Source organism: Crocodylus siamensis, chromosome 2 (genome assembly GCF_052110815.1).
Source record: "Crocodylus siamensis isolate JL-2025a chromosome 2, ASM5211081v1, whole genome shotgun sequence".
NCBI classification, from domain to species: Eukaryota; Metazoa; Chordata; order Crocodylia; family Crocodylidae; genus Crocodylus; species Crocodylus siamensis.
The window spans coordinates 253,076,820-253,090,145 of NC_143396.1; the positions used below are offsets into that span (position 1 = coordinate 253,076,820).

General features: G+C 44.4%; 2 protein-coding genes across 3 annotated transcripts in view; one reads left to right on the forward strand and one right to left on the reverse strand.

The window, feature by feature from the left end:
* YLPM1 (YLP motif containing 1) overlaps positions 1-13,326 on the forward strand; it is a 121,229-nt gene that overhangs the window by 90,022 nt on the left and 17,881 nt on the right. The gene's annotated exons all lie outside the window — the stretch shown is intronic.
* Positions 4,455-12,338, reverse strand: LOC149872039 (prospero homeobox protein 2-like). Its single transcript, XM_090033702.1, has 3 exons — positions 12,182-12,338; positions 10,978-11,172; positions 4,455-7,316 (listed from the first exon to the last, which is right to left on the reverse strand). The coding sequence occupies exons 1-3, from the start codon at positions 12,242-12,244 to the stop codon at positions 7,131-7,133; spliced, it is 444 nt and encodes a 147-aa protein (XP_089889828.1). The 5' UTR covers positions 12,245-12,338; the 3' UTR covers positions 4,455-7,130.

Consider the following 13,326-nt stretch of genomic DNA (forward strand, 5'->3'; position numbering starts at 1 on the left):
GGGGTCATAGGATCCTATCAAGATAATCATCCAATTTACTCTTGAAGGTGTTCAGTGTAGGTGCTTGAACCACCTCCAGCAGCAGGCTGTTCCAGACCTTGGGGGTTCGGACAGTAAAGAAATTCTTCCTTATGTCCAGCCTGAAATGGGCTTGCAGTAGTTTATACTCCATTGCTACCACTGTCGTTATCCCAGCTGAGCCCAGTTGCTTCCTAGGTCAGCTGGAGTGTCAAGAGGGGCTTTGAAGCTTTCTTCAGCCCTGAACAGTAAGAAAATATGTTGCAGCAGGTGAGGGAGGGAAGGGAAGGGGTGTAGGGGGAACATTCCTCTAACCACAAAGGGGGAGTTCTTACCTGCTTTGAGGACTTCAAAAAAAAAAATCCACAGAGACTCCAAGTGTGATCTACCCCACCAACCGGGGTGGGGAGGGGAAGGGGGATATAGAGCAAGAGAAGAAGAGACTGGGAGTTGGTCCGGTACCTCCCTTTGCCAAATCCTGGATCTGCCTCTCTGGATTGGATACCCACAAGACCACTGAGGGGAGAAACTGCACAGGTTTGAAGTAGAACCTAAAATTATGAAACAGGATTCAGTTTGCTGACCTGTGAACTATAGAAAAGGAGTTTAAAATGCAAAGAGAGCATTTTCAAATGCTTTGATTTTGACTTATCGTACTGCTGTTTGAAATCTGTAGTAAAATTGTCATTGACTTTCCTGGGAGCATAGGTAGGCAAGTGCGGAGTGCCTTTAGAGAATTCCCCCCGAGATACCCAGGTGGCAGGAGATATTTGGAAACAGACTGGTGATCAACAGATATGATAAACTGAAACTTTTACAGGGTTTCTTTTGGGAAAGAAGCCTATGGGTTAGGTCGCCACTGGGCAAATCTACACATGCAGTTAATGCAAAGCAATAAATTCCAGAGTTTATTGCTCCCTGGTGTGCTATTTGAATGTGTGCCTGGAATTGCATCACCTGGAGCTGGGTTGGAGCAGCCCTGGCTAGCAGGGGACTCTGGGGGTCAGTCTGCCAGCTCAGGGCTGCTCCTGCCCATTTCAGTGTGCCGCATGAGGGTGCTTCAGTGTGAGACTAGCCAGAAGGCAGTCCCCACACTGAAGTACCCTCATGCCCCAACTAGCCATGTCAGCATCTACACCCACACTGCTGAGGAGTTTATTAGTTTTGTACAGCCTAATAAGGCTGCGTGTGTAAATGCTGAGAGGTATACTGCAGGGCTAACTAGGCAGCACCATAGTAAATGTTGCATGTAGATGTGCCCACTGTTTGGTCATGATGTCTGTGTACACGGCTACTGATTTGTTATAAATAAAGTATAAAAGGGTCATAGAGAAGAATCATTCCAAGGCTTTCAGTGCTGTTTTATTAATATAGTAGCTGTAGCTGGAATAAATGTAAAAATAAAATAACTCATTATAGAATGACCTGCACGTCCTGGATTTCATTTGCCCTAGAGGCTGTGTGGCTGTCTGGAATAAAAGGGGGAGGGATGTAATCATGATATTGAACTTCCCAGAAGAGCTTATTATCGATGTTCTATTATATTCCTTTTGCACATACCATGGATAGTTACATGCCATGTAAAATTGATTTTTAATACAGGTTATTCACAATAAACCTCACTGGGTGTACTGCCCCGAATATACTTCTGCTGTATGAAATAGAAGGCAGTAAAGAAACAAATGTGGTTAATAAGACATGAATTACTGCCCTGTTAGCTTCCTTTATATATTGTATTCCTTTCTCTCCATGCTTTGTCTGTCTTTGTTTTTTAAGATAGACACTTTAAATGTTCTCATTAGATGCTGGGTTGTTATGACCCTGCTGTTTTCTGTGTTTCATGAGAAAAACAAGCAGCATTCATGTGGAATGTCTGCTTGGGTAGATCTTGACTTAGCACTATGTCTATGGTGATGTCCTATCACTGGAGACAGGACACACCAATATGAAGCATTCCTGCTACTGAAGTGTGCTAGCTGCATATAACAAAAGAAAGCCAGAAATGGAGCTTGATAGTTTGTTTGTTTTTACCATCTCTTTGCAAATGTTGCAGCAGAAAATTGCAGCTTTGGCTTGCCCTAATAGGTGCAGCTAAGTGAAACTTTAGTGACATTCAGCAACGTACACTTTAAAGGAGGAAACAAACCAACCACTGGAGGGATGCAAATCTGGAGGGGTAACTGTTTGAATGGGATGTGCTTTATAATCTATGTCACTTAGCTACTTAGCTATATCCCAAGAAGTTTGCTTATAGGTCCCCTTCTACTATTTCACTTAGTCAGTTTCTTTTTCTTTGGGGGAACCTTCTGCATTAGTTTGACTGCTGAAATGGTTATGGTGTTCCTTCTGGCTGCAAGCATAGCAGTATGAATAATCCTGTCCTTTCTGTTATGGTGTCATAGGCAGCTCCCTCCCTGAAGAGGAACCTTTTAATATGTGGTCCTTGAGTTTGAGTGCTTATATCTAAGCTTCTAATTGATCTTTCTGCTCTTCTTGACTGGCTTGCTTCCCTTTGAAGTATGTAAATGTCTTAGGATAACAGAGCAGGAGGAAGGGTCAGCGCAGCATTGTTCCAGAGTAAATTAAAGAAAATGAGATAAAGTTCTTGTACATCTGCCAAAAGGCTGCCTGGGGGCTTGGAACAGTGAGTTGTGGTTAGTCACATCTGCAGCGTGTTTTAAGAGGAAATTAGGCATAAATACTTAGGATGTGTCAGTACCCTTAAAAAAACAACACATGAAACAAATTTGCCTGCTGAAGCTGTAGAGATTGTTATCAATAGCTACCTGTAATGAAAAGCAATGAGCAGATGTATGTATTTACTTGAAAATAAGGTAAGAAAAGTTAGAACTGAAGTTGCAAAATATTTTTTTAAATTTAATAAATTAATGTTCTTTTTAAAAAACAAACTCTGGAAATACTTATGTATAAGGTTCCAGGAAAACTGACAGAATACCTCTTTGTCCCCAGGCATCACCTGCAAACTTTCAGCTGTTTACCACATTACCTTTAAAAAACAAAACTGTTCACCTCTACACAGATCTCCCACCCCTACCCATCAGAAGCCAAGTGCAACATCTTCCCAATTGTGTTCTGTGTATGTGGTTGCATTGCTGTCATCACAGTAGTCTCTGAGCACCATCTAGTAGTGCATTAGGCAAAGTGATTTACATCTGTTTTTTCATTCTCTCCTTGGGCGGAAGGGGGTAGGGAATGTATAGAACAACATTTTGTTTGGAAATTTAATTCTGCCTGTGTTACTTGTATGTTCCTTTCCCTCTTAATACAAGCCACAGAGCATGTCTTGCATGTGGATCTTCAGATCTTGCCCTCCTCCTTTCTGTGGCTGGGTTACTCCACTATCCCAATTTACTCTCTATTTTGGTCATTGGCCCCACTCTTCACATACAGGAATTGATCTTAATTTTTTACAGGCCACAGATCCAAAATGCCGGTAGCGCACTTACAAGATGGTTCTTAGGCACTCCCTGTGGTCCCCATCCTCTCCATTCTTGATATGGAGAAGAAAGTTCAGATTGTTATATAGCAGAACACCAGCAAAGAGTAATTGCTTACATTGTGCATTTGACAGGCCCCGATTCTATACTGAGTGCTACAAGCCTCTCCCTCCCCCCACCCAGTAATATTGAAGCTTTGCAGATTAACTGCCACAGCAATCTCATGGTGGAATTGAGAACATCAGTGAGGATCTGTCAAAACCAGAGAGAGGAGGGCAATGGCAGTCAAGATTTTTTTTTAAACCTTAATCTTACACAACTTACTGCTATTAAAAGATGTTTTTCATCATCCCCTAATGTTTTGATGACTTTCATCATTCCTTTTGTTCAGGTTTCCTTACTTCACTTTTTTCCAATAACTAAAATGTTAATAATGTATTCACTTACATTGACCTAACTTTCCTAAATAGAAGCTAGTTTGTTCCTAGCTTTTCTGTGGAGGCAGTGGCTAGAAGAGTCTGCTGTCTTACAGCAGCTCCTAAAGGACCGGTACTTAGCTGGAGAGAATTTCTGCTGCTATGATACTCCCACACTAGGTCATGTAGGTAGCTAATGGGGGAGTCTGCATGAGCAAACTCTCACAGGGCAGTCTATAGCAGGGATGTCAAATCAGTTGCAGAGCCACACTCCAGATTCGGTTTCAGGTGCCTTCAGGCTGTACTCTGGCTTTTGCACTGGTAGCTCCAGTGGCACTACCCTGACACTAGCTGCAGTGGTGGGGCTTCCTGTGATGGCAACCTGAGACCCAGCAAGAGAATTGGGGTGGAGGCTTCCACCTGCAATGCCAGAGGAGAGCTCTGTCTCTCTCTCTAGCATGCATTTCTCTCATTCTGTGTTCTTGCAGGGTGTCTGTCTGTCCCACACACTTTGCATCACCACAGCCACAGAACTATGTGATAGTAGGACCCCTCTGCATGTGTAAGACCTTCAATCTGCATAGCCAAATCTGGGGCAAAATTCTGAGGGCCAGATATTTGACACCCCTCGTCTCTGGCACTTCTTGTGGCAAGCAGAGAGAAACATCGGCCTCTGGTGTTCTCTTGTGCTGGTGGTCAAGCCAACTCCTTGAGCAGCCTAGAATCAGGCAGGCTGAAGAGTGGATAAAAGCCTTTTCCTCTCTTGTACTTTGCCTTTTTGTGCTGCATCTAAAGTTGTATCGTAGAACCTCAGCCTATATCTCCATAGCCTGGGAAGTGAACAGGCACAAGGGAAACATTGTATTCATCTGTCTAGGTACCTTACAGCCCAATCATAATTCATAGTCACTGGGGTGTTTCTGTTTATGGCAATAGGTGGGACTTTTTTTCAAGCACTTCAAATTCTGAAGAATGACAACTGAGACTGGGACCTTTCCTGGAATAATAGAAAATTAAGGTTGGAAGGGACCTCAGGAAGTCATCTAGTTCAACCCCCTGCTCAAAGCAGGACCACCCCTAACTAGATTATCCCAGCCAAGGCTTTGTCTAGTCGGGTCTTAAAAACCTCCAAAGATGGAGAGTCCACAAGCTCTGGGTAACCTGGTCCAGTGTTTTACTACCCTCCTAGTGAGAAAATTCTTCCTAATATCTAACCTAAACTTCTCTTGCTGCAACTTGAGACCATTGCTCCTTGTTCTGTCATCATGGAGAACAGCCTTACTTCATCCTCTTTCAAACCCCTTCAGGTAGTTGAAGGTTGCTAGTAAATCCCCTCTCAGTCTTCTCTTCTCTAGACTAAATAAGCCCAGTTCCCTCAGCCTTTCTTTGTCATGTGACCCAGCGCCCTAACTATTTTTATTACCCTCCACTGGACTGTCTCCAATTTGTCCACATCCTTTATGTAGTAGGGGCCCCAAAACTGAACACAGTACTCCAGATGTAGTACTGCTTTGGACAAGCACCTAGCTGGGGTTGTCTGACCCCAGTGCTGTTTTCTGCCCAGGGCAGGGGGTCAGACTCGGTGACCTACTAAGGTCCCTTATGACCCTAACATCTATGAATCTATGTGGCTTCAGCAGTGCTGAATAGGGGGGAATAATCGCTAGAAGGAAATAAGCATCTGAGCCTGATGCTTCAGGCAGTTTATGTCCACCTTACAGTCCATTCATCCAGCCTGTCCTTCCTTAGCTTGCCTCTGAGAATGTTGTGGGAGACCGTATTAAAAATCTTCCTAAAATCAAGGTATACCATATTCACTGGTCTCCCTGCAGCCACAGAGTCAGTCACCTGTGAAAAAGATTATTCTCACTGAAGTGCCTCAGTTCCTTACTGAAGCAGGTCTTGAGGATCCTATGAGAGGAGTGGCTTTGTCTTTTTTGGTTCCAGTTACAGTGGCATTTGAATGCTTTACACTGTGGATGCTCTTGAGCCTAAGGAGAAGGCATGCTGTCTTGAATTGCTACTCAAACAATTTGGCAAATGAGCCATAAAGTTAATCATGAGGACAGAGACTGCTCACTACCCCTTCCAGCTAGTCGAAATGTAGCTTGGCTACCTGAGGCTTCAGTAAAAAAGAGGGATGAATAAGCTAACCTAGTAATCTGGAAAGGCACCCCAGTCTCCTGAGGCAGCAAAGGAGAAAGCCGTTGGGTAGCAAACTGTTCTGGTGGACTTTATTTATGAAGTGCACACTAAGAAATACACTCACAAGGTCCGGTGGGGAAAGGCTTGATGTTGCTCTTATAGGAGGAGACAGGGAATTATGAAAGGGATCTGCATTTTCTCATATCATCTGTCCACTCCATGTGTTCAACTGTAAACACCAGTGAAGAAGTCAGTCTTTTACCTTTCATGCAGGACATGTTAATTGTCCCATTGATCATTGATTCTAGATCTGAGGTGTCTGAAATTCAGGAAATGGCCAGCAGTAGCATTCAGAAATTATAATAAGTTTGGGCAAGAAATGCCCTTGAGCTGAGTCTTCCAAGTCAAGTGAGAAGTTTGCGTGAGTTGAATGACCCATTTAGTTAGCATGGTTAAAGCACTCCAGTCTATACCCAGCAGGACACAGAGGAGTGATGTTACTGGTGTCATGTCTGGCCACTGTTGACTCCCAACCTGAATGGCCAGAAAGCTATGTAGAGCTGGGTTGACTGGGCAACCTTCAGCACAAGTCTGGAGCAGGACTCAAATTCATGTCTCTGGAGCTGTAACCAGATGCCTTATACACAGCCACAGTCTCCTTAGGACTGTGGTCTGCTCCATCCGTAGTCTTTTGGTCATAATTGGACACTTCCATTCAAGAACCTCTGTGTAATTTATGAACAGGAATGACATTTGCAGGAAACAAAAACAAAGCAGAGAGATCACTTATTTAAGGGCACAGAGGACATCGGACAGAGCTAGGAATATAACACAGCTCTTAGCCTAATGTCTTAATCACTGTCTTCCGTCTACAAGATTCCTTCCTTTGAGCAACAAGTGATATAAAATACTGGTTCTTTAGGGGTCTGAATACAATTCACAAAAAAGGCTGTGTTACGGAGCAGGTTAAAAACAGTTCTAAAGGGTGCTATACACAAAATATAGGGTGGGTACAATGACTGCTTAGATCAAGCCAGCTTCCCCTTTACCTAGTTGCAATATACCATTGTCTCAGACATCCTCCCCCAGAGATTTAGCTCTGAAGCAGTTCCTGGGGACAGCTGGAAGATTTAAATGCTTCTGGGATGTCACTATCCAGTTTTGAAATTATTTTGTAAATGGGCTTCTTCCAAGAAGGTTCAGAGTCTTTTCCTGCCCTGACAGCACTGAAGAACTCCTGGAGGGTCAAGCTGGCAACCTCCAGGAAGTGGTCAGGGACCTGCAGACACACAGAGAAAGAAAGAGACTCCGGTAAAGAGCATGTCATGCTAGGAGTTCCAAGGGAGCATGCTGAAGTTCTTCACACTGTGCAAAGAGAAGAGTTCTGGCCTTCACCTGGTAGGGATAAGCCAAGGGACCCAGCCACCCTCCTGAGCAACAACTTCCCAGTACCAGCTGCTGAACTTGTCTCTTATTTACACCCCCAGACAAGCCTCCTATATGCTCACTTGGGCTAACAAGAGTCATTGTTCCCCCCATTAACTCAACCATTTTCCCACATGGGGACTCCCAGCCAGGACACAGCCTCATCTTCCCATAGTCCAGACAGCCAGAGCAGAAAACTGTTGTAGTTTCCATGTTTAGGAAGAAGGTAGCATGTTAAACTCTCTCTGGCAGGTACTGTATACCAGTGTTTTTCAACCTGTGGGTGGCAACCCAAACGTGGGTAACAAGAATATATGAAAGGGTTGCAAATAAACTTTAAAAGTGGGTTCTCCTTTAAAGGAGAAAAACAGGGAAATTGCAGCTTTTCCTTTGCAGGCTGGCAGAATTCCAAGCTGAGAGGGGCTGCTTGGGGCCCTGATGCCCCACACTCTTCCTCCCTCCCCTACCCCATGCACTTGGGGGCTGGGGATGGGGAGGCAGAGGGTCAGAAGTTAAGGGCACTGGGCCAAGGCTGACCATCAGTGTTTACAAATGGGACCTGGTACAAAAAAGGTTGAGAAACCACTGCTATATAACACTATGCTCCCATAGCCATCCCTCACATAAGAAGACAAGCTGAACTAGGTGTTACAAGTCAGAAAAAGACCATGGAGTTGCTATAGATGACTCCTCACCCCAGCAAATTGTATATCACATGCTAAAGCCAGTTACTTAGAAATCATTACAAACTTTGTACCAATGTGGTTACCTTGTGTGGGGTGCTGTCTCTCTCCTTTCCATAGCACTGCACTGAAATTTTCTAACCGCTTTACCTCAGGCTAGTGTAGGCTGCATGATTAATGGCATGTCCTAGATTGTGTCAATATACACCAACTATGTGCGTATGAAGCTACAGTGTGCAGAGTTCTGTATGGTCTTCCAGCCATACTAAACCATGTAACAATTATAATTTTAACATTTTTGTAATAAAGTTTTAAATCCAGTCTCTAAAAGCATTGGTTCAATGTCCACCTGTGTGCTAATATAATATTGGGCATCATTAAGAAGGTAATTGAAAACAACATACTACTATGCAAATCCATGATGCACAGTTTTACTTTTTGCCTCTCAAAAAGGATGTAGTAGAATTGGAAAAGGTACAGAGGAGGGTAACCAAGTCGATCAGGGGTATACAGCAGTTGCCATACTAGAAAAGACTACGGTGGCTAGGGCTCTTAAGTTTGGAAAGGAGTCTGAGGGTGCGTATGATAGAGGTCTGTAAAATCATAAAAGGTATAGATAAAGTTAATATGGAACAGTTATTTGCCAAGTCCCAGAATCCTAGAACTAGTGGACATCCATTGAAATTAGCAGGAAACAAGTCTAAAACTAACAAGAGGAAGAACTTTTTTTACGCAGCACATTGTTAACTTGCAGAACTCGTTACCAGGGATCCTAGTTTTCCACAGGGGGAAAAAGCAAAAAAAAGTCTGTTTAAAAAACACAAAAATCTGTCTATTTCCTCAACCTATGGAAAGCACAGTGGGGTTCTGTGGAGAGTGGTGCCATTTCTGCACTCAAATTTTTGCCACAGTTTTTGCCTCTCTGCTAATCACCAGTTGGGGGAGGGAAGGGGTACACTGCTGATTGGCTGAGAGGCAAAAACCTCAGCAAAAATAAAAGAGCAGAAATGGTGCTGCTCACTGTGGGATGCCACCATGCTTTTGGTAGGTGGTGGAAAAAAACATTTGTGGTTTTCTGTGGCAAATGGAAAACTAGGATCCCTGCTCATTACTACAGCAGGTTGTAGAGGCAGATTGTCTACACCCTTTTGAAACCTGGTTACACTAATTAATGGATGAAAGATCTATTAATAGCTGTTAGGGTGACAATATTGTATCTTAGGGAGCACTGGATTTGCAGCTGAATAAAAGGCTTTAATCTGTTGCCCAGCAAGAGCTGCTGACCACAAGGTAGAATGATATATATTAAAAGTAACTTTGCAAATGTTTAGGCAAGTAGTTTTTTAACCATATAATAGTATTGTTGCAAGAGAGAGAGCATTTTTATATATAAGATTTTGCTTATGAGTGCTTATGCTAAGTAACCATCTTAATTGTGTTAACCATTTTTCTGGAAAAAAGTAGCAAGTAAGTCTGTTCTGTGAACCAGCTACAGTGAGGTACAAGATAAGATACAGGGGCCCAAGAAAGGTGGAGATGGTACAACATGGGACAGGAAAACAGACTGGAATGTGGAAAAACAACATGTAACGGGTAACAGAATCCAAGATGAACATATGCAAAAGGATGAATGGTGATTGGTAAAGAAGCCCCTGGAGTCTGCCCATTAACTGAAAGTAGGAAGTTCATGGCCTTAGACATGCACTCATAGCAAAAAGGGATGTTAAATTAATGAAATGCATAGGCAATTCCATGCTAATGAAGCAAACAGTAAACAGAGGCAGAGCTTGAGATACAAGGAGAAATGGGTGGAACAGAAGGAGGGACGGAGGTGGAGTGAATGTTAATGAGTATAAACCGAAGTGTATAAATGTGGGAAAAAACTATTGTTCAAGGCTGCTCCTTTGGTTTCACGAGCTGTCTCTGTGAGGGAGCTCGCCCGAAGCTGTGTCCATTCTGAATAAAGCTGTTGCAAGCAATGTGTGCTGGTGTTTGCTCCCTGCTTGCTCTGGCTAATGAGTAACTGGATCCATGAGCAATTGGATTGTTGTCTCCCTAGCTGTTGGGCACCACATGGAGTCTGGGTCTAACAATAGCTATTAAACAGAACAGTCAGAGATGTATCCTTGGACATCTCTGAAAGGCTGCTGGTGGATGCGAAGAAGAATATGATGAGAGAGATCACTCGATGCACCCTGTTCAGTGCTGTCCCTCTAAAGCATCCATTTCTACCACTGTCAGAGACAGGATCCTGGGGTGGATGGACCACTGGTTTCACCCAGTGGCGCTTTTGTTCTTATGACTGAGCATATAAGGATGTACAACTCAGTCTGCTCAAAGTCTGGAGTATTTTCTCTCAGGGACCACAAGATGGCACATCAACGTTTGGTCCTGCAACCACTTCTTTCAGGCTAGTTCTGAGGGTCAGGATTTAATCTGGTCACAAAGGAGCAGCCAGTCACTCCTGAGACTTGAGCATCATGGAGGTGGACACACTGCATAGGAGCTTGAGAATTAACTGGAAATCTAGGGTCAGCAGAGGAACCATAAGTCTGGGAACCAGGAATTCCTGTATCCTGATCTTTACCATCAAGCCCTACAATCAAACCACAACAAACTGCTCTGACACAAGTTGGGCTGTTGCAGCTGCTCATGCATCTCTAGATTTAGGCTCAGGCCCTCCTACTCAGTTTTTCTAGTTGTAAATCTAGCCAGAAACAGCTTCCCTCTCTCTCTTCTTTTGCTCTGTAGTGGGGGCTGATGGATGACAGTGAGGGGTCTAATGGCTGGAGGCACTCTGGGTCACTCCATCCTAGCTGAACTCAGTCTTACCTCAAAGTCGTTCCCTTTGTTGTAATGCATGTTGAGAGCACGGAATAGCTCAGAGTTCCGGGAAACCATCAGGCCTTTACAATCTGTGACTCCCTCCAGGATGGCTTGTCGGGCAAACTTCTCCATCTGGATGTAGTAAAACTCACGAAAGTTACTGAACCACTTGATGAGCTGGGAAGTGATGCAGCGGTTGAACTGTGTAATGAAAGACACCAGACAGGCAGGGGTTAAGTGTGCTCTGCTGGACAATGTGAGAAGAAACCACATTTTAGTGAAGCAAAGGCACCAGAGAAGGGAAAGACCTGATTGCACCAATATGGCAACAGCTCTCTACCCCAGAGCTGCTACACCTGCCTCTGGAAAAGTTCACAGATGGAATGACTGAGAGAAATAAAAAATCAAATGTTCTGCTAACAGAGTGGGAAAAGTTCGGCCTGGATGTTTTCTACAAGAAGCACTGAAAAGTGGCATTATACCTGAGCTTCATGATTCTTACAAAGAGGTTCAATGTGGGAGTTTCAGTCCAAGTGCATGGACTACAGATGATGCCCAGAGATTTTAGGTTGGAATTTTTTCCTTTACCCATCAGCTCTGGATAAAACTTTCCATCAAGCTAAACCCCAAGCCCATCGTCAGGGACAAGGGTACAAATATACCATAGCTGGTGGGGCTGTTGGACGCTTGTCCATTCTTACTGTTCCTTCCCATTCTTTCCATCACCTGGTTCTATCCTAGCACATGCACGGCCTTTTTGAAACAGCTGCTGCTCATTGTTTAGCTGGCAAAACACAAGGCCCACAAAGAAAATAATGTGTTCATAACCAGCTACTAGGGGTTGCTAAAACATCAGATGGGAGCCTGGGCCAGTGCAGTACCTATGTCTCTATAGATAGTACCTATGTGACATGTGGAAGATGTAATTGTAGTACAGCTAGTTACAATGTAATTTAGGTAGCTCAGGTACCAGCAACTGTGAAGACTTGGCAGTGCAAACCATAAAAGCCTGCCAGGTGGCCAGCCTGCGGAGAGTTTATGCTGCCATGTCTTTACTGCTGTTGGCAGTTGAGCTAGCTAAATTAAAGTGAGCATGAGCACAGCTCCCTGTGCCCATCCTTACTGGTGGAGATGCAGCATAACCCTGGGTATTGGGCTGATTAAACTAGTGACCCTTGTAAGGTGGCAAAGCCAGGGCAAGTATCTTTACCTGGACATCAAGAAAGTAGGTTTTCAGCAGAGTGGAGCTGGGATATCGAGTGAAGAAGAACATCAGCTTGGCCTTCTTCAGGTGGCCAGGGGTCAGAGCCTCTTGGATTTATCCTGGAGTCAAGGAAAAACTTTCCTGTTTCTATACACATGCAAAGATCTACTGAATGTCCCCCTGGGGATGGTTACTGGCTCCCTGCATTGATCTTCTCTGTTCAGATACCCTAGTCACTGCTACTTGACAATGGGACTGGAAGACAAGTGCTCCCGAAGGAGCTGCAGTCTAAGGGAGGTCCTCTAACTATCTGACACCCATACAGACTTAATTACTGAACACTTCTTCCTTCAACAGTCCCAGCTGTTTTGGGGAAAAGTGCCAAAAAAACCTCAGGAATCTACTTGTAAGATGTTGGTGTCCCAGGAGCAGATGGCAGGGGAGCCACGAGGGGCCCACCTGCACCTTCCACCAGCAATGAGTCAGGCCGGGACTCTGCAGACACCAGTACAGCCACTTGCAGTCTCTTGGCTGCCAGCCACAGCCAACCCAGGCTCTGGGCAAGCCCCTGCTGTCTACCACAAAGCCTAGGCTGCTCACAGCAAGTGGCGGGGAGGCTGCAAGCAGCTGCATCAAGGCCCACAGAGCCCCAGCCTGGCTCATTGCTGGTGGCAGGTGTGCGTACACCTCAGAGCAGATGGCGGAGAAAGGGCCTAGGCTGTGCTGCCACAAGAAGAATTGGGCTTCTCATAGCTCCCCTGCCATCTGCCCTGAGGGCTAACATGCCAAGCCAAATGTCTTCATGTACCACTCTCTGACATCTGTGCTGGGGGTTGCTGACCTCTGTGGTACAGAAAGATGTTCCTTGGACCCTTTTAGGTGAGCAATGCCAACTAACAAAACCATCTTCTAGTCAGCCACAAAGAGAGCTGAGCTCTGAACAAAGCACAATACTAACTTCTTGAATGAAAGAGAGAGTTTATATACTAGGCCTTCATAAGGATTCAGATGTGTATAGGCTACCCAGGTCCCTTTCCTAATACTATGTGAAATTTGGACATGTTCTCCTAGCTTCTTGCTCTAGTATGCAAAACCAGAGCTCTTAGTTTGGTCAGGTAAAACAGAAGACTATTACCCGTGTGTCTGTCAGC

What these genes read in the sequence shown, in the direction of transcription:
- LOC149872039 (XM_090033702.1), bottom strand. Translation starts at nt 12,244, where the DNA reads ATGTTCTTCTTCACTCGATATCCCAGCTCCACTCTGCTGAAAACCTAC. An exon ending in CCTACTTTCTTGATGTCCAG is followed by an intron (nt 11,173 to 12,181) that starts GTAAAGATACTT and finishes TTCATTACACAG; the next exon opens with TTCAACCGCTGCATCACTTC. An exon ending in ACAAAGGGAACGACTTTGAG is followed by an intron (nt 7,317 to 10,977) that starts GTAAGACTGAGT and finishes GTGTGTCTGCAG; the next exon opens with GTCCCTGACCACTTCCTGGA.